General features: G+C 36.7%; 1 protein-coding gene across 1 annotated transcript in view; it reads left to right on the top strand.

Annotated features, from left to right (window-relative positions):
- Positions 1 to 3,575: 3,575 nt before the first annotated feature.
- The window catches only part of LOC122894571 (protein FAM227B-like), a 37,441-nt gene continuing 19,325 nt past the window's right edge, over positions 3,576 to 21,691 (top strand). Inside the window, exon 1 of the mRNA XM_044232362.1 lies at positions 3,576 to 3,665. Coding sequence (XP_044088297.1) covers positions 3,582 to 3,665 — 84 coding nt within the window. The 5' untranslated portion in view covers positions 3,576 to 3,581. The remainder of the gene's footprint in view (positions 3,666 to 21,691) is intronic.

The following is a 21,691-nucleotide window of genomic DNA, read 5'->3' on the forward strand; positions in this document are numbered from 1 at the left end:
GGTCTGCAGAAGCTAAGATTGAAGGGACTTGAGGAAATATTTGTATAGGGATCTGAAAAAAATCTGGGAAGCATGATAAGAAATATATGCAATAAGACAATTAGAACATATTCATGGATCTGTAATAACTTTCTTCAAAATAATCATCTCATTTTCCTATACTACTGAAACAAAATTGTGTTTGTTTTATTTCTTATTTGTTCAGGTAGCATATATTTGGCAGAATGAATACCTGTGTTTTCTCTTTCATTTGTTTCCCCTTATACTTCAGTACTAGGTACTTTCTAAGAGTAATTCTAATTTAAGTTAGGTATATTCTAAAATGGGTCCTTACTTTGAATTCTTTATCTAGTAAATCACTTATCTCTGTTTTGTTAGTTTTTTTCCCTGAGATTTTAACTTGTTCTTTCATTTGGGTTTTTTCTGAGTAACACTTTTTTGTTTCTATAGTTTATTCAATAATTGTATTAATATATATGGACTGTATGAAGTTTAATTTTACCAAGATATATGAGTTATTTGCATTTCAGAAAGACTATTAATGAAAACTACAAAAGTGGATAGAGATAACCATACTTATTTGTGTAAGTGTCTCCCTTTTAAACATCCCTAAAATAGGGTCACCTGGGTGACTCGGTCAGTTAACTGTCCAACTCTTGATTTTTCCTCAGGTTGTGATCTCATGGATTGTGAGATGGAGCCCTATGTCAGGCTTTGTGCTCAGCAGGGAGTCTGTTTGGAGATTCTCTCCCTTTGCCCCTCTCCCTACTCATGCATGCTCCTCTCTTTCTCTCTCTCTCTCCCTCTCTTAAAGAAAGAAAGAAAGAAAGAAATTTTATAATCCCTAAAATAAAAAGGGGATAATTATGGGAATGAATTTTTTCCAATGTAGGTGGAGTAAGAGTAGAATATTTTGCTACTAGTGAAATTTCTGAAGCCTAGTAAGAACAGTTGAGACTTTTTTTTTTTTTTTTTTTTGAGAGAGAGGAAGAGAAAGAGAGTGGGGATAGAGGAGGGGAGAGAGAGAATCTTTAAGCAGGTTCCACACCCAACATGGAGCCCTACATGGTGCTTGATCTTACAACCCGAGATCATGACCAGAGCTGAAATCAGGAGTCAGACACTTAAACAACTGAACCACCCAGTTGCCCTGAGACATTTTTCCTTATGGTTTTATCAAATAGAATCACTTTTTGATCTTGTTCTCAAGCTTTTAGGGACATGAGGACAGAGGACATATAAAAACTGTAATCAGGGGAAAATTAATATTCTCATCTAAAATAAATTATTGATTGGGGACTATAGGAGGGAAAAATCTAATAAATATAGTCATTTTAAGATTACTTATTATGCATATCATATTTGGGTGGGTTTTTCTTTTTTGTAAATTTTCTACTTTTGTAAATTTTTTCTTTAAAATTTTAACTCCTAAAATTTCCTTGCATTGTGGTTTTTATGTATCTCCTACTTTTTTATCTTTTGCCATTATTCCTAGCTGGAGATTTTTGCCTGATATTAATGTATAGTGACTGATTTTACAACCAAGGTTAAATATTCTGAAAAGTAAGGTTTTTAGTGTAGGTACAGTTGACATGAAGTAAAAGGTCCTTTTATTATTAATAGTATGTCTATTCTAGAGACCAGAAATAAGGTAATATTACCTAAATATGTATTTAAGAATGATTCAAAATAGACCAAGTTTTATTTTTTTAATTATTCCTCCCAGAGAATATTTTTGTTGTTTTTTTTTACTTATCTTGCCAGTATTTCTTTATACAAATAAGGCAAACATATTCTTATAAATGTCACATACTATATATATTCAATCAAATTATATACTCTGTTCTATACCTTGCTTTCATCACTTAATGATATGACATGTAGATCTCTTCAAATCAGTATAGGGAGCTTCCTCATTTCTTCTTAGATCTGCATGTATTCCATCAAATGGGGTGCCTTTATTATTTTTTTTACTAGTACTTCACTATTATTAAATACATGGGTTGTTCATAATCTCTAAGTTTTATATATTATGTCACAATCAATAAACGTACTTGTGTTCTTTCATACTTACATAGGAGATTGCATAGGATATAGTCTCAGAAGGGGGATTGCTAAGTCAAAGAGAAAATGTATCTGTATTTTTGTAGATATTACCAGATACCCTCTACAAGAGATTGTTTGCTTTTGAGCATGTTTTAAAGACTTTTTAAAATTTATTTGACAGAAATCACAAGTAGGTAGAGAGGCAGGCAGAGAGAGGAGGAAGCAGGCTCCCCGCGGAGCAGATACCTCGATGTGGGGCTTGATCCAGGACACTGGGATCATGACCTGAACCGAAGGCAGAGACTTTAACCCACTGAGCCACCCAGGCACCCTGTTTTAAAGGAAATAAATCATATGGTTTATTACCCTTCTTGACCATTCTAACTTCAACTTAATCTAACCTTGTTTCCACTCAAAATTTTAAAATTGGGGTTCCTAACCAATTCTTTACTCTGTCAATGATAAATGCCTACTTACCTCAAGTATCAGACTGATATCTAATATCCTTGAGTGTGTAGTGTCAAAAATCAATCTGAGCGACTTTCCTTAATTCTTCAGAGCTTTATCTACAACCAGTAAATCCAATTAGTCTACCTGGCACCTGATAATAATAAGTGCCACAATCTAGTTAACAAACCTCAGATTACCTGTTTTCTCTGTGTTAAGATATCCTTAATGACTATTTTGTTCTTTTAGGCTGATTGACATACTGATTAAATCATACAGTTCTCCTTTTCTTTTCTTTTCTTTTCTTCTTTTTTTAAAAAAGATTATTTATTTATTTGACAGACAGAGATCACAAGTAGGCAGAGAGGCAGGCAGAGAGAGAGGAAGAAGCAGGCTCCCTGCTGCACAGAGAGCCCAATGCAGGGCTCGATCCCAGGACCCTGGGATCATGACCTGAGCCAAAGGCAGAGGCTTTAACCCACTGAGCCACCCAGGCGCCCCCAGTTCTCCTTTTCTTTAAGTCATGGCAAGACTCCCTTGTTACCTTCATGTATATTCATGCTGGTTGCAGGGAAAACATACCAAGTATTTCCTTATTTGAATTTGTTGTCAGTATATGGAAAAGGTGCACCCTAACATGCAGAGGCCCAAGCCTTCTATTGCATTAAACAAGAGGGTCATGGACAAAGCTCTGGGCTCTGTCCTAAAAGACCTAGGCCTGTGTCTTAAATGATAGCTTAAAGCTGTAGCTTAGAGTTGTACAATTTCCTGCACTTAGTTATGTCATCTGTAAATTGTGGAAAACCTTACTTTGTTCACAGAATGGTTTGTGACCATAATACGAGATAATATAAATGAGTTTTATCAGGTCTAAAGTCCCGTTAAGTAAAACTGAGATGGTGTATTTATTTCCTCTAACTGAAGCAAGTCATAACAATATCCTAACATCTATTCCATCCATTTTTGGTTCTTTCCGTATTTAATGTACATTGCTAGAAGAAAAAAACTATTATGCCTTTTTGTAAAGAAAAAAAAAAGCCAGAATTTAAGAAAATATTTTGTTTTCTCTTTTAGCTATTGACTTCAATATGACAAAAATTTTAAAGAACCCAAGAGCATATACAATGCCCCCATTCAAGGAAGAATCAAGTGTATCAAGACTAACAACAAAGGTTTGGAGCATAGCAATTATTAAAAATGTTCTTACTTATTTAATTTGCTATATAATTAGTTGAACAACTTCATATAGGCAATGTTCATTATTACATTACTGACATATATTTTAGAAAAATTTAATGATCAAAAGTGATTTATTGGAGAGGATAATCTTAATGTTAAAAAGTCATTTTTTTAAAGTCATTTTTTTAAAATATCCTCATCTCTAAAGGAAAAAAAAAAAACCATAGCATTCATCTTTTCTCACACTTCTGCCACTACTTGTCCTTGGGTTGATATACAAACATGGCTCTGATCTCAGTAAGTTCTAATCAAGTTTGCAGGGAAAACTTCATAAGAGTTTTCAGCAATGGCTGTCCTGTCCCTACGTCTTAAGCCATGATCCCGGGATAAATGGCCATATGTAGATACTATTACTGATAAGTCTTTGTTGCTTAGCATTTTTCCGTGTTTCTGATGGTGCCTCCCTAAGAGAAATCCTTATGGACTTTACCATCTTGTGTTGCATTAGCCAAGATTTGATGAGGTTACTGGCTTGATATTCTGAATTTGCTCTCTTCTTAGACAATTGGGTTTTAAGTTTGTTGCAGTTTTTATTGCTAAAATTTTGTCTGAATTATCTAGTCAAGTTTGACCATTAATTTTTTGTTATCCTATATAAAAACCACTTTCTGAAGTCAGTGTTCGTATGTTTCCTGATCTTCAGTAATCCAGATATATAGAATGTTTTCCAACACTTACAGTGCTTCCAAGAATGGTTTGTAAGTACTTAGAATAGAAACTGGTAATCTCTAGGAGGCAGTGTATAAGTTGCATTGTATAGGATAAGTAGAGGTTGTATTACATAGGATAAAGTATAAGTTGCTGTGTAAGTATACGATAATAAAGCCATGTTAGAGGCATCTGAAAAGATTTGGTAATTGTCTTTTATAGTAAGCTCTGTATGTATAAACAGAGAATGTCGTTGACCGCCAAATCTACTGCATTCTTGAGCTATTTAAACAGACATGTGGGATCTACTCTATGCTGATTAAACAATTGTGTATTATATTCATTTTGGAGCTCTGCTTTATGGAAAGGTATAGACAAACAGAAGTGTTCTGAATAGAAAATAATCAGGATGATCAAGGGCTTTGAAACCATATTTTTTGAGCAATCACCAAAATATTTAAAGGCATTTCCACTAGAAGAGACAAGACCCTGGTGGCCAGAATAACTGTTTTCAAGTATGTAGAGAGCTACTATGGAGAGCAGGATTAGGCTTTTTCTGTGTGGCTCAAAATTTATTTTTACCAATATAAACCAAAAAGGTTTTATGTTTACCCATAAGTGAAAGCTATAGGGAGACAGTTTTCAGTTCAACATAAAGAATTTTTCTAAGCATCAGTGTTGTCCAGGTGCTGAATGGGTGCCTGTGGCTTCCCAATGCCATTTTAAGCATGATGCACATGCAAATTTCAAAGATCAGTTTAGCTTTCTAGTCATCATCAGCAGTTGTCCTTTAATAAATTAGTCAAAAAGTTAAACAACAAAATCATCCCTTGGACTTTCTAGCTCATCTCTTGTGATGCTTCCAAAGTTTGTAAGATTGCTTGGTTCTCAAATATAGTACTAGGTTGACTCTTAACTATTAAAGTCCTGTTTGATGGAATTTTAAAGTTTTCTGATAATTTTCTGCCATTGTCTTTTGTGGGGTAGATAGAAGCAATGAGACTTCTGCTAATTGTTTTGGCTATTTGGGATATCTCTAGCGAGAATTCTTTAAGCAACCTCAAACCTTCAAGATTAAACTATTTGAGAAAATGGCTAGGGCTCCACAAAACACTGGATATGCATTTAATACCTCGTTCTGCTTTTGTCAGGTTGAACTATCCTTAAAAAGTCAGGGACCATTATAGAGGAAGAAGGAGGTATTAATTGTGGTTTTTCATTTTAAAAAATGGACAACTGCAGAAAAATAACAAATGTCTATTTCTAGAATTTCAGTAAGATCTAGGTTCTATCTTACAGTATCCAAGGCAGACCAGGAAAAGGGTGATGAAACATCTTTCTAGACAGACAGTATTTCCTTTTATTCTAGGCAATGTCTGGTCTGGTTTTGCATGCAATTTAAAGATTGCTCAGCCATCAAAAAGAATGGAATCCTGCTGTTTGTGATGACGTGGATGGGTCTAGAGTGTATCAGGCTAAGTGAAATAAGCAGTCAGAGAAAGACAAATACCATGTGATTTCACTCATGTGGAGTTTAAGAAACAAAACAGATGAACACAGGGAAGAGAAAGAGAAATAAAATAAGAGGAAAACATAGAGGGAGGCACATCATAAGACTCTTAACTATAGGGAAGAAACTGAGGGTTGCTGGAGGTGAAATGGGTGGGGCGATGGGCTAACATTGTTAGATAGGTGTTGGGCATTAAGGAGGGCACTTGTTATGACCAACTGATAAATCACTAAATTCTACCTCGGAAATTAATAATACAGTGTATGTTAATTAAATTGAATTTAAATTTAAAAATTTTTAAAGAAAAAAGGAAAAAAGATCAGGCTAGATATTGAATTCACCTAATGTGAATTGTCACAAAAGACTGAGATGGGGTAAATTATTTACATAATAGAAAATGTATCTGATTTTGTCATTGAGTTTTCACCATCAAAGAATTGCTTTTGATTATGATAGTCCTACTGTTCAAAGTAATTATGGAGCATCTCTGAAGGAAAGCAATGAAAAAGTGACCATAAGCAAAAGAAACACAAGAGAACTTTTATGTATCAGTAAAAGCAAATAAGAATAAAATTTTAGGGGCGCCTGGGATAACTCAGAGGTTAAAGCCTCTGCCGTCGGCTCAGGTCATGATCCCAGAGTCCTGGGATCGAGCCCCGCATGGGGCTCTCTGCTCAGCGGGAAGCCTGCTTCCTCCTCTCTCTCTCTCTCTGCCTGCCTCTCTGCCTACTTGTAATCTCTGTCTGTCAAATAAATAAGTAAAATCTTAGGGAAAGAAAAGAATAAAATTTTATTTCCTCACAGGAGGTGGAAATAATAAATCTCTCATCTACGCATTACAAAAATGGAGGACAGACATAATACATGAGTAGTTACTATCCTGACCTTGTATCCCACAAGAAGTCAGTAATAGAATCTTAAAGCAATTATATTTATGGTCACTTTCCCTGACAGAGAATTCATGGTCGACAGCTTTTTCCATCAGCACTTTGATTACATTATCCACCTGCCTTCCAGCTTCCTTTGTCCTGATAAAAGTTCATCTTTTAATCTTGTTGGGGTTCCCTTATATGTTCTTTTTCTCTTGCTGTTTTTGAGATTTTTCTTTTTGTTTTGGTCCTTCAACACTTTGAGTATGATGTGTCTAGATGAGTATTTTTCCTGCTTGGAGTTAAGCTTCTTGGATATGTTTTCCAAAAAAAGTTTGGACGTTTTGGTCGTGTTTTTCTTCACATTTTTTCCTGTCCCTTTTTCTGGAGCTCTTTTCCTTTTCTTCTTTCTTTTTTCTTTCTGTTATTCAGACAGAAGAATTCTATTGACTTATCTACCAAGCTGATAAAGAAGAAGGCTAGAAGGGCCTTACTGCATGAACTCATAGTTCATATGTAGTAAACTTATATAATTAAGATGCTTGGGGTGCCTGGTGGATCAGTTGGTTAAGCATCTGACTCTTCATTTCAGCTCAGGTCATGATCTCAGGGTTCTGAGATGGAGCCCAGCATGGGGTCCCCACTCAACAGAGAACCTACTTGGGGTTCTCTCTCCCTCTCTCTTTGCCCCTCCTGCTTGTGCTCTCTCTCTCTCTCAAATAAGTAATAATCTTTTTTTTAAAAAGATGCCTTACAGAGTTTCCTTTTATTTATTTTAATATGCCAGATAGTAACTTTATAGTTATAATGCAATTATATTTATTTACAGTTCTTTAAAAACACATAAAAATAATAATTGACTTGATTTTTTTCTTCCCTTTACAGTCCCATTATATTAGCACTGGTCCAGAGTTTAACCGTGTGCTTTTCAATTTTGGAGGTCGGAGTCCACTGATTTTATATTATCTTAAGATGCATGAGTTAGCTGGTATTTCCAAAGCCCCTAGACAAACCAAGATCAAACTTACTGAAATATCGCAAGAACCATATCCTTTTATAAGCTTTGCTTTAATGTGATCTATTTCTAAAATCTTCAAAACTACTAAATGTCACAATCAAGAAAAAAGTTTAATGCATTTTTTTAACCAATACTTTTTACTTAGTATTTAGTTATATTCCAAACTTTTGTAGCATGTTTAGCCAAAGTATTTTCTCTTTTAGGTCTAAGGCTGTGATTTTGTGTACAAGAAAAGTTTTAAAAAACATAAAACCTGGGAACTGGTATATGTCGCTCTTTAGTAAAAGACTGTTATTCTTCAGGGCTCAGTTTTAAGCATCGGACTGTAGATAATGGGCTTCTACCCTTCTCCAGAGGAAAGTTTCAAATGGGTTTTAGCTGGGTAATTCTTTGTTCCAATGATAATTTGTCAGAAAGGTTAATATGTAAAACATAATATAAATAAAATTGGAACTCTTTCACTATGGCAGCGGTGAAGGGCCCAGAGTTCTGTACACTTGTACTCTCCTGCACCCTCCAGATAACCCATGCTGGCCCAGCCATCACTGGGGCTGATGAACCCCACAGGGAACTAGTACCATGGTCTCCAAACTAGACACAGCTCTAGATATATATATATATATATATATATATATATATATATGATATAGAATATGATACAGAATTTTATATATGTGTATGTATATATAATATGATATAGAATTATATATATATTCTATTATATAGATATATATTACATATATCTATATATCTATCTATATCAAAACTCTTATTTATATCTACTTCTATATATCTATTTCTATCTTTAAAAATAAAAAAACTTAAACTTTACTAATATGGTAAATGGGTACCTTCACTTAGCAGATATTTCAGTCTGCACTCTACTGTTTTGAAAGATAATAATGGTGTCTTTGCTCTTGTATTGTTTTCTGGGTATCACGTGTTGCTGTTTTTCTTTGGCTGAACAGATTAAGGTAACAGATTTGGGCAAGCAGACTAATAGATTACATCGTGTAGTCTAACTAAATTAATACTCACAAGTAGACCAATACCTTTAAAAGCCTCTTGGAAGGGGTGCCTGGGTGGCTCAGTGGGTTGAGGCCTCTGCCTTCAGCTCAGGTCATGGTCCTAGGGTCCTGGGATCAAGCCCCGCATCGGGCTCTCTGCTCGGCGGGGAGCCTGCTTCCTCCTCTCTCTCTCTGCCTGCCTCTCCACCTACTTGTGATTTCCGTCTGTCAAATGAATAAATAAAATCTTAAAAAAAAAATTTTTTTTTTAAATTTTTTTAAATGCTCTTGGAAAAAAACTGTGGATTGATGATAATATTTATAATGCAGGAATAGATTTTTTTAAAAAATAAGGAAAATGCCATAATGATTTCTCTCCTACTCGTTGAAGAAGATCCTTCTCAGCCATACTAAGAAATGAAATTAACAGGGTGCCTGGGTGGCTCATTCAGTTAAGTGTCAGACTCTTGATTTCAGCTCAAGGCATCTTGATTTCAGCTCAGGTCGTGATCTCAGGGTCATGGGATCCCTGCGACAGGCTCTGCCATAGGTGTGGGACCCACTTAAGATTCTGTCCCTTTCCCTCTGCCCCTTTTTCCCCCACCCCTTTCTCTCTCTTTCAAGAAAAAAAGAAAGAAAGAAAGAAATGTAATGAAATAAATGATGAGCCAATCAATTCTGCCAAGTTGTAGGCTAAAAAAACCCCAAAATTTTGAAAATGACTATTTGAAATGTGAATGTACCTAATTATTATAAACAATGAATCTAGCACTGAGTATATGTTATACTTTTCAAAATCAGCAAATAATTGTATAATGCCAGTTTAATTTGCAAGGCATTTATAAACCAACTATGTAGATAACAAATCTCTACGATTTGAGGATAAAAGGTTTATGCCAGTAATTTAAATATTTTATTTTATCTCACTGTTTTTTATTTTTAGACTGTATGTCTTTTATAATATTTATAATATATTAATACAGATTGATATTACATAATTCGTAAATTTGTGCTCATGTAGCTTTTACTCATGGGATATATGATTAAAATCTGCTCTAACAGAATCTCTGGACTCTTCCTAGGACACTTCCTCTTCCACATTTTAGTCAAGATAATCTCCAATGACTCACTGACTATATGTACATGGAATTAACTTGGATAGCTCTGAAACAAAAGGGGAAAGGCACACTTCTGAGATTCAGCTGCAAAAAGACTGACATCAGTCCTGTCTGAACTTCCTTACTCTCTCAGAGCCCTCTTACCAACTATCACATTGTGAGCTGCTGTGTGGAGAAGCCCACATGGTAGGGAAATGAGGAAGGACATAAGAAATTGAGACCTTTAGTCTAACAATCCATGAGGAAATAAATCTTGGTAATCAACAGGTAACTCAACAACGTTTCAGCGGAAGTCTGATGTAGATGAATCTCTTCAGTAAATTCAAATATTTGTCACATTGTAGTGTAAATTTCACTTGTTTTTCTCACCCAGTAGAGAACAAAGAATCATTTACCTCTATATCTCTAACTTGGGAAAAAATATCTTAAATATGATATATGTTCAATAAATGTCTGATGGGTGAGAATAATATGGTTTTATATAAAGATAAGGTCAAATTTCATTTTATTTTTTTTAATTGACATCATTAAAATTAAGAAAACTGGAGAACAGGAATAGGGGTAGAAATCTGGGAGTGACTGGTACAAAATTCATCTTTATAGTCATCATATCAAAATGATGTTTTAAACAAATTTATTGAACAGTTACTGTGTACCACTCTCTTAAGTACTTTACATTTTTTAATTCATTCCATTCTCATGTCAACTTCTCAGATATATTATTGTCTCTATTTTAAATAAGTAAACTGAGGCACAAGAAACTTATGGCACTTGGAGTCTATCCTTGGTGATCTGGTTTCACAGCCAATACACTTGCATTCTGGCGCTTAATTGTTTACACAGGAGAACTGTGTAACTCTGGAAGAAGATAAAGTATATTCGAGTTTTCTAAAGATAATCATAACTGTGATTTAGGGCAAGGGTGATGAGAGGCAGAGAAGTCAACAGAAGACAAAAATGAAAGGATGCCATGATAATGTTCCTTATATTTGAGAATAGTTTTATTTGAAATTTCTACTGTTGATTCGGCATTAAATAACTTTCGAAATTTTTCTCCAGACATGTAAGATTGCATGACCATGTACATTCTATTTCCAAATCCTTTTATTTATTTACTGAGAGATTTTTCACATCTACTTTTTTTTGGAGATTTGAATACTCTTAATCCATTGATAAAACAAGCAAATAGAAAATCAGTAAGGCTATAGGAAATTCAAGTAGCACTATCAACCAAGTTGACTTGATTGACATTTATAAGAACACACTACCTAACAGAATAATATTCTTAATCTTAAGAAACATTCTTTTTTTATGTTCAGTTAGCCGGCATATAATACATCATTAGTTTTTTATGTAATGTTCAGCAATTAGTTGCACATAACACCCATCACTCATCACAACACGTGCCCACCTTAATAACCATCACCCTGTTACCTCATCCCCCCACGCACCCCCCCCTTCCTCTGTAACCCTCTGTTTGTTTCCCGGGAGTCCAGAGTCTCTCATGGTTTGTCTCCCTCTTTGTCTTCCCATTCAGTTTTCCCTTCCTCCCCTGTGGTCCTCCGCACTATGAGCGAAACTATATGGTAATTGTCTATCTCTGCTCGACTTATTTCAGTTAGCCTAATCCCCTCCAGTTCCATCCATGTCGATTCAAATGGTGGGTATTCAGCCATCAGAAAGGATGAGTTCCCACCATTTGCATCTGATATACTTTCTTACGTTCAGATACAGAGCAATATCATATTAGATCTATGTAATTTTTAAATCAGAGTCTTATGAAACAGCTACATTTAAAAACAAATTTAACACTGTAGGTAGTATTTGTTTTGATTTAGAGTGACTTGCCAAAGTCATAAGAGGGAAGATCACTTTATTGTCAATGTTTTGGAATTCATATGTAAATACTGAGAAGCCTGGAGATGTTTGTGGAAAGGAGGAGGAAGGGAACAAATGTAATTGTACTTCACAGGGATGCTCATGATTCTGACAGGATTTTTTTTTTTTAAAAGATTTTATTTATTTATTTGACAGACAGAGATCACAAGTAGGCAGAGAGGCAGGCAGAGAGAGAGGAGGATGCAGGCTCCCTGCTGAGCAGAGAGCCCGATGCGGGACTCGATCCCAGGACCCTGAGATCATGACCTGAGCCGAAGGCAGCGGCTTAACCCACTGAGCCACCCAGGCGCCCCTCTGACAGGATTTTTAATGTACAACCATAAGGCAAATAATAAACTTTTTTGCTAATGTATATTAAACAATTATTAGCAGAAAATTTGAATATTTTTATGAACAATCTTTGAATATTTTTAAAAATTGATAAATTAGAATTATGAGCAAAATGGCAAAAATTTTACTTCCTGGACCTCAGAACTGAATGTGTAATATGTCTTTAAACTGTGTAGAATCATGTGCAAAATCTATTTGGAACTCTTACTTTTCCCTTCTCACATCATATGTGTTTTTATAAATCACATCGTCCTCTAAATGCATTGAGAGTAGACTAATAAAAAAAAAATACCTGGAAGTCTTATATTTTTTCCATATGAAACACAAATTATTTTTTACAAGATAAAGAAAACTGAGAAACACAGTGTTGGTGTAGTTTGTACTTTGTGTGGTGTTGTTCGTGTAGTTTGTGTCTCATTCCATTAAATGTAATGTCCATAGGCTGTATCTATGCGTGGGTCCTGTTTAAAAAAAAAGGTCAATAGACTGTATCTGTATTTCTAACATGAATTTAGAAGGTTCACATTTTGTTGCAGTTCAGAAAAAAAAATTCTGAACTCAGCGCAGTATCATAAAAAGTACATTGTGTTACTATAAAGACATGCTCCTCCCATCACATATGACAAACTTATTAACATGTAAAACGGGCCTTGGGTGGATTGTTAAACTCTGTAATTGAAAATAATGTGAGATATTGCAAGACTTAAACCATCATAAAAATAAAAGCTATACAAAGCAATCATCTGTTGTTAATTATCTGAGATGTGGTAGAAGCAAGTAGTCAACAGTGGAAAAAAAGAAAAGGAAGAAATCCTGATATTCATGAAAGGTCATCAGCTCTGTGTAACACTCTGTCTTCACACAGTAAGAGTCCAGTGGGAAACTCTTTAGAGCCATGTGCAACTTCTTTTCACTGTTATTTATAAAAATATTTCCAGTAATCTTTGTCATATGTGCATACGTAGATTTTTTTTCCTCAATGATATGTGAATAACAACTTGTCAGTTGTTACTAAAAATTAGTATCAAATATATTTTTCATTTCAGGTCATTGATATTTCAAGTAATTAACATATCCAAGGATCTGGTAATCTCATTTTTAAAAGGATAAATTAGCTAAAAGACAAATGTTTGAAAGAAACCTCTAATCCAGAACCTTCTCACCTAGTTATTTTTCTAGTAAAGATAAGATAAAATACTTTCCCCCCCCTCAGTCTTTCTAGAATTTTCAGGATGAAGTTGGTAGGAAGGCCTATACTGCTGGGAAGTTTGTTCCCTTATTTATGAGATTATACCCCAAAAATTTAACCCTCACTTCCCTTCAGCTTCAAAACTAGGGGTGTGGATATGACAATATTAACTTTCAATGAGACCTTTCAGATAATAGAAACCACATGTTAGCTTCCTGGAATGGGTTTTTAAAAATACATTTTTGTTGAAAACACCTAGCCCTCAAACCCTGTGGCAACACAGACATCCTCCACCAAAACTTGATGGAGAACTGATAGTTCCTCTAGTTGTCTGTAAAGAGGAAGAACAGGGGCAAGATATGCTAAGGCTGGGAAAAGGAAGAGAATGAAGGGGAGAGATAAAGGAGTAGAGAGGAATCCCAAAACTCTTGTTTGCACTGAAGATGTCTCTAAAATATACTCTAATTTGAGCCCAGATTTGAGCTGCTTCTCCATCTGTATCAGATGGATTGGACTAGATAAATTTCAAGTCTTTTTGAATCCTGAAATTTATGATTCTTTTTTTTTTAAAGATTTGTTTATTTATTTATTTATTTATTTAAGAAAGAGAGTGAGAGAGAGCATGAGAGGGTAGAAGGTCAGAGGGAGAAGCAGACTCCCCATGGAGCTGGGACCCCAGTGCGGGACTCGATCCCGGGACTCCAGCCAGGATCATGACCTGAGCTGAAGGCAGTTGCCTAACCAGCTGAGCCACCCAGGTGCCCTGAAATTTATGATTCTGTTGGAAGAATTGGACTTTCCATGCTGTCAGTGGTTAAACTAGTAAGTAGCTCAGTTTTTTCCTGAAATGACAACATTCTCATTTTCTCAACTCACTGTAGAACAAGGTTCTTCAGAGCGGACACTATCTCATTCTCAGGTATCAGCTTCTTTAAAAGGTCACCAGGATAACTAGCTGACCAAGTAAAGCTAAGAAAGAATATCAATTTAAGAGAACTTTAGTAGTGTCTCATAATGAGTAAATTCAGGGATATTTATAGGGCTTTAGGCCCAAAGTTGGATGATTTCAAGTCAGGCTATGCAAGGCAGGGAATTACCTGGAATTTGGCAGCGTTTAATTGGTTTCGTGGGCCCAGTGAAGCAAGGATCTTGAAGTGAGTTTTGATGAGCAAACTACTATAACTCGTTCAAAGTCTTTTCTTTCAGGAGAAAGTATTTTCTGGAGCATGTAGCTAAGGTATTTTTACTCTTATTCTCAGTATTACAAAATATAGGGATGAAAAAAATGTATGCATGGTCCCCAAACTTTTTAACACAGGGACAGCTTAATAAGACATTTGTCAGTCATATTTTTACCATCTCTTAACAAAAACAATTAGACATCCATCTGCAGATAAGAGTGCCTTTGTGGGGAACTGTGGGAGCAGCACTATATGGCAAAGGAACTGAGGGGAATCTCACCAGCTGTGCATCAGGTAACAGGCATACAGACCACAGTTCCGGCTGTGGGCTCCATAGTGACTTGTGAACCAACTCTGGCCCCTCATGACTTCTGGGAACCCCTGGAAACCATTTCACAGACAATCACCTATGGACAAGAGGGCCTTTGTGAAAATCCAGTTTTCCAGCAGAGAAGTTCCAGCATTATAGAAAAAAAAAATACGCATATGTGCACACGCACGTGCGCACACACACATATGTATATATGTGAGTGTGGACACACTGGAGAGGGTAAGAACAGTTTGAGTTCACTCCTCCCCCAAGGTATGCAGCTTAAGACCAAGAGAGATCCTTTCTGCCATGATTTCTCATGGGGGAGAAAGTGATAAAGTGTCAGTGAACAACACTCAGCTTCCCTAATTGTGTGGGAATTGTGTGGCCTTCCAGAAAGGCCCAATTCTCTCTTAGCCCACTTATCACTGAATCATGAGCTGCATGACTTGGGGAGAAAGAAGAGACTGGAAGAGTGGCAGATAGGACTCTCAGAGAGCACCAAAGGGATGCACATTCTCCTAACTGTGTCATAGACTCCCATTAAGAAGCCTGCACACAAACCGCTAGGGACACCTCACCCACAAATCTTCCCAACCAGCCCATGGATAGACCACCCCCACTTGACCCCCACCCCACCCAGTGCTCTTGTGCCTTACCCACACATACTCACATTCTGTGGACAGCTCCCTGTGCATGCTCCAAATGGCAGTGGTGAGAACAAGCTTTGGCAGATGGTTGGTGAGCACACACAGAAAACCTATGCCCGCCCAAATCTGTGGTTCAGGGAGAGACCACAAAATTGAGCTTTACTCCACCTTTGAGAAAACAAAAGGAAGACTGTCGGCACTTGCCCTGGTATGCTACAGGATCAAAAGATGGCATACAGCCCTAAGAATTCTGCCACAAGGAGGAGCAAGAAACGTGGAGCAGATGTATCCATAGAAGGTCTGAGAAAGCCTCAGAATCCCTAGCAGGGGTGATGGAAGGTATTTCTTTCCTAAAGGAAGTTAACAAAGACTAGAGGAAGTAACTGCTAATCAAATGTGAAGACAGCAACACAAAATTTCAAGGAAGATGAAGGATCAAGGAAATATGACATCACCATTAGCTCGCAATCATCATTCAGTAACCAACCCCAAAGACATGGAGATCTTGATTTACCTGATAATTCAAAATGCTGTTTTAAGAAAACTCAATGAGCTACCAGAAAACACAGAAAGATAATTCAATGCAATCAAGAAAATAAAATTTGAATAAATGCTAAGATCTTGATTTACCTGATAATTCAAAATGCTATTTTAAGAAAACTCAATGAGCTACCAGAAAACACAGAAAGATAATTCAATGCAATCAAGAAAATAAAATTTGAATAAATGCTAAGATCTTGATTTACCTGATAATTCAAAATGCTATTTTAAGAAAACTCAATGAGCTACCAGAAAACACAGAAAGATTATTCAATGCAATCAAGAAAATAAAATTTGAATAAATGCTAATTTTAACAAAGGGATAGAAATCATAAAAAAGAACTGAATAGTAATTCTGAAGCTGAAGAATATAATGAATGAAATGGAGAATGCAATACAGACCATCAATAACAGAATGCAACAGGTAAAGAAAGAATCTGTGAGGCAGAAGATAGGAATTTTTAAATTATCCAAAGGAGAACAAAGAAAAAAGAAGGAAGAACAGTGAAGCTTCCGTATGATATGCTAAAAGGAGTTCTTCAAGCTGAAATAAAAGAATGATAATTAGTAACCTGAATGCATATAAAATATACAACACATTGGATGTATATTGTTTTTATACTATGTTTTAATGGCATAAAAATAGACACATAGGCCAGTGGAATAGAATAAAGAGCCCAGAAATAAACCCTCACATATATGGTCAACTAATATTTGACAAGGGAGCCAAGAATATAGTCATTGGGGAAAAGGTTAAATGGTGTTGAGAAAAGTGGATAATTGCATGCAGAAGAATGAAATTGGACCCTTATCTTACACTACTCATAAAAATTAACTCAAGGTGGATTAAAGACTTAAATTTAAGACTTGAACTTGTAAAATTCCTGAAAGAAAATGGGGAAAATGCTCCTTGATGTTGGTCTTGATAACAATTTTTCGGATATGACACCAAAAGCACAAGCTAAAACATATTAATTCATAGGTGAGACTATATTAAATTGATAATCTTCTGCACAGCAAAATAAACCATCAACAAAATGAAAAGGCAACATACAGAATGGGAGAAAATATTTTTAAGTCATATATACGGTAAGGGGTTAATATCAAAAATATAAAAGAAACTCATACAACTCAATAGTTTAAAAAAGTTCAATTAAAAAATATGTATAGGACCTGAATAGAGTTTTCCAAAGAAGACTATACAGATGGCCAAAAGGTACATGAAAAGGTGTTCAACATGACTAAGCATCGGGGAAATACAAATCAAAACCACAGTGAGATATCACCTCACACCTGTTAGAATGGCTATTATCAAAATGATAAAATTTGGCAATAAGTGCTGGCTACGATGTGGAGAAAAGGGAACCCTCATGCACCGTTAGTGAAATATAAATTGATGGAACTACTATGAAGAACAATATGGATGTTCCTTAAAAAGTTAAATACAGACAAATTCCATATGATCTCACTCATATGTGGAATTTAAGAAACAAAACAAATGAGCAAAGGGAAAAAGAGAGAGGCAAACTAAGAAACAGACTCAGCTAGTGAGAACAAACTGATGGCTACTAGAAGAGAGGTGGGTGGGGGGAATGGGTGAAGAAGGTGATGGGGATGAAGAAGTGCACTTGTGAGGAGTACTGGGTGTCGTATGGAAATCTTGAATCACTAGATTGTACACCTGAAAGTAATACTACACTGTATGTTAACTAACTGGAATTTAAATAAAAATATTTTTTTTAAAGGATTTTTATTATTTATTTATTTGACAGAGAGAGATCACAAGTAGGCAGAGAGGCAGGCAGAGAGAGAGAGGAGGAAGCAGGCTCCCTGCTGAGCAGAGAGCCCGATGCGGGACTCGATCCCAGGACCCTGAGATCATGACCTGAGCCGAAGGCAGCGGCTTAACCCACTGAGCCACCCAGGCGCCCTTAAATAAAAATATTTTTAAAGTTAAGTATAGAGCTACCATATGACGCAACACCCCTCCTTTTAGGTATATAACCAAAAGAGACAAAAACAGGATCTCAAAGAGATATCTGCAATCCCGTGTTCATTGCAGCTTTATTCACAATAGCCAAAATAGGGAAACAATCTAGGTGTCTGTCAGTGGATGAATGGATGAAGAAGATGGGTATATAGACAATGGATTATTCAACCATAAGAAAGAAGGGTATCTTACCATTTGCCACAACATGAACGGACCTTGAGGACATCATGCTGAGTGAAAGAAACCAGATAAAGACAAATAGTGTATAATATTACTTATATATGAAATCTAAAAAACCTGAACTCATAGAAACAAAAAGTAGTATTGTGGTTGCCAGGGGCTGGGTGGTGGGCAGAGTAGGGAGATGCTGGTCAAAGGGTACAAACTTGCAGTTACAAGTTTTGGAGATCTTATGTATAGTGTGGTGATTATAGTTAACATGCAGTATTATATATTCATAAGTTGCTAAGAGAATAAATCTTAAACATCCTTACCACAAAAAAGAAATGGTAATTATGTGAGGTGATGGCGTTATTAACTAACGGTACTATGGTAACTATTTCCCAGCATATAAGTCTATCAAATCAACATATTCATACCCTTTAAACTTACACAATGTTTCACATTAACTATATCTCAATAAAGCTGGAAAACAAAAAAAGTTCTGAGACAGGAAAATATATATGGTGGTTGCTCTGAAAGCCTATATTTGCTTCCAGAATAAGGGACTTATTTTTCAGGTGCTGGGGGGTCACTATGGCAGAAAGCCCTCCGTTGCTAACACCTTACAAGGATTGCATCATTTAATAATAGTGGCCTTGCTCAATGGCAGATTATATGTTTTTAAAGTGGCCACAACAGTATCTTCCTTCCTACATGCTCTTGGTACAATGTGACGTTGCCACTTGTCCCATCAAGAGGTAGCACCTGTGTCCACTCCCCTTGAATTTGGGCAGACATTTATATCTTCCTCAACCATTGTGGTGTGACTTCTGAAGCTAGGTCATAAAGGGCTTTAAAGCTTCTGCTGTAACGCTTCTGCTGTTGCTCTTGGAATGCTCTCAGAAACATCTGCTGTGTGAGGAGGAAGTCAGACCACATGGAGAGGCCATGCTCCAGCTAGCAGCCAGAGCTGAGGCTGAGCCACAACCATCATCAAACACCAGACATGTGAGGAAGCCTTTGAGACTGCTCCAGCTCCAGCCACTACCTGACCGCAACTACATGAGAGACCCAACTAAAAGCCACTGAGCTGAACACAGTCAATACCCAAAACTATTGAGATAATGATAATAAATGGCAGTTGTTTTATGCCACTAAGTTTGGGATTGTTTGTTATGCAGCAATAGATAACTGTATCATGCTCCCTTTCAAAGGTAGCCCACATCCATTGACTAATGCCATAAAGTCACTGAGGTTGAGACCCCTTCTACCCCAACTCAGAACAATTCTGAAGCATCATTCCAGCTTTGGAACTCCCTATAGGCTGCTTAGACTTCCAGCAGGACTATTATCACAGTTCAATGTCTCTCTCTCTCTCTCTCTCTCCTCAATTTTACTTCCTTCCCTTGCAACCCAGAAATGTTAATCCCAAGAGCACTCCCTAATAAATCTTCTGCACACTGATCTCCATTTCTTGGTCTGCTTGCAAAAGACCCACATGGGATAGTATGTTTCCTCCTAGTATTACTTAACACAGGGGGGAACAATGTCGTTTTCACTTCTCACCATTCTAGCGAAAACAATCCATTGATTGCTCACTGTTTTTTCTTCTGGATCCCCAATAGTCAATGAAATAGAAGCAGAGGGAAAAAATGTATGGGAATTACATTTTGAAAAAATTCGTCCTTATGTTTTGGGTCTCATTTGCTACCATGAAATGGAGATACCTGCTGCAAGAGTTTGGGCAGAATTGGCCAGATGGCTTCCCACATCTTCTAGAATTATTTCTTCCTAAGGCAGGACCTTACCATGATCTAGAAGCAGGCGTGATTAAATGCTGAATTAGCCTAACAATCCCATATCTGGTAGTCATTTTTGCTTTGATTAGAGGACTCAAAATCTTGTGATCTATATAAGAATTGTGCAGCATTTAAGTGTCTACTGGCACATCATGACCTTGACATCATGCTTGTTGTCAAGGGGAACAAGGGGGAAGTGTAATGCAGATCCGTTTCATGCAATAGGTTGGGATCACCTATTTATCTCTACTCTTGACCCTTGCCCGGCTTTCCTCTCCTTCCTCAGTCCTAGTTCTGGATTCTAGATATGTTGTCTGCTCAAATTATTATTTTCCAGATGCTTCAAATCTTGCTTAAGTGTCTGATTATGTCCCATTACCTGAATGTGCCTTCATTACCTGGTTCCAGACTCCAGACTGTTTCTTATGTCTTGTTTAACAGGAAAATCTATGTGCTAGGTGCTGTGCTATGTGCTGAAGGGATGACTATCATCTCTGCTGTCAGGTAACTTACTGTCTAATGGATGACCTTGTCCACAAACTTGTTGGCTTTACTGAAGATACAGCCTTTTTCTAGCATTCCTCCCATGCTTACCTGAACAATTTCTATTCTTCCCCATCCTCAATGTTTAAAAGCTGCAGCACAATGACCTTTAAGGAAGATGACATATTTAAATGTCCAAGAAGGCACACTTCATTTGCCTGGAGAAGTATGGAATCTTCAGAGAAATGGATAACTTTTTGCTTATTCTGGAAGCAGTCAGAGCAACAACTGAAGTATAAATGAGGTACTTAGGTAGTGAACAAGGGTAGGCTGAATAGAGGCTTAGACAGAAGAAAAGAGCATTCAGTAGGTTGCTCTTTTCCATGAAATAAGTCTTCTTCCTTTCTACAATTTCATATATCTGTCTGCATAATCCAGTATTAAGACTTGTGGAAATCCCACTGGAAGAGTGAAAAAGAAAGGAGGGAGTGGGGAAATTGGAGAAAATAGAGTCAAAGAATGGAGCCAGAAGCATAGAAATGCACTGAAGCAAAGGAGGCACCTATCAATGTCTATTTGACAACTATCAAGGGTTATAGTAAGGGGCCAGTCAGCTCACTGTATCTTTGTCTTCCATATCCTAGAGGTTAGGAAAGGAAAAGACATAACCTGAAGCAAATAAGAGATAAGTTGCCCAAGTCTTGGGAATTATGCAAGCAGTGCCTGGGTGGCTCAGTTGAGTGTCTGCCTTTGGCTCTCAGGTCCTGGGATTGAGCCCCATATCTAGCTCCCCGCTGAGCAGAGAGTCTTTTTTTTTTTTTAATTTCTTTTCAGTGTACCAGAATTCATGGTTTATGCACCACACCCAGTGTTCCATGCAATACATGCCTTCCATAATACCCACCACCAGGCTCACCCAACTTCCCACCCCCCATCCCTTCAAAACCTCAGATTGTTTTTCAGAGTCCATAGTCTCTCATGGTTCATCTTCCCCTCCAATTTCCCTCAACTCCCTTCTCCTTTCCATCTCCCCATGTCCTCCATGTTATTTCTTATGCTCCACAAATAAGTGAAACCATATGATAATTGACTCTCTCTGCTTGACTCATTTCACTCAGCATAATCTCTTCCAATCCTGTCCATGTTGCTACAAAAATTGGGTATTCATCCCTTCTGATGGAGGCATAATAATCCATAGTGTATATGGACCACATCTTCCTTATCCATTCAACATTGAAGGGCATCTTGGTTCTTTC

This window comes from Neovison vison, chromosome 13 (genome assembly GCF_020171115.1).
Source record: "Neovison vison isolate M4711 chromosome 13, ASM_NN_V1, whole genome shotgun sequence".
Classification (NCBI taxonomy): Eukaryota; Metazoa; Chordata; class Mammalia; order Carnivora; family Mustelidae; genus Neogale; species Neogale vison.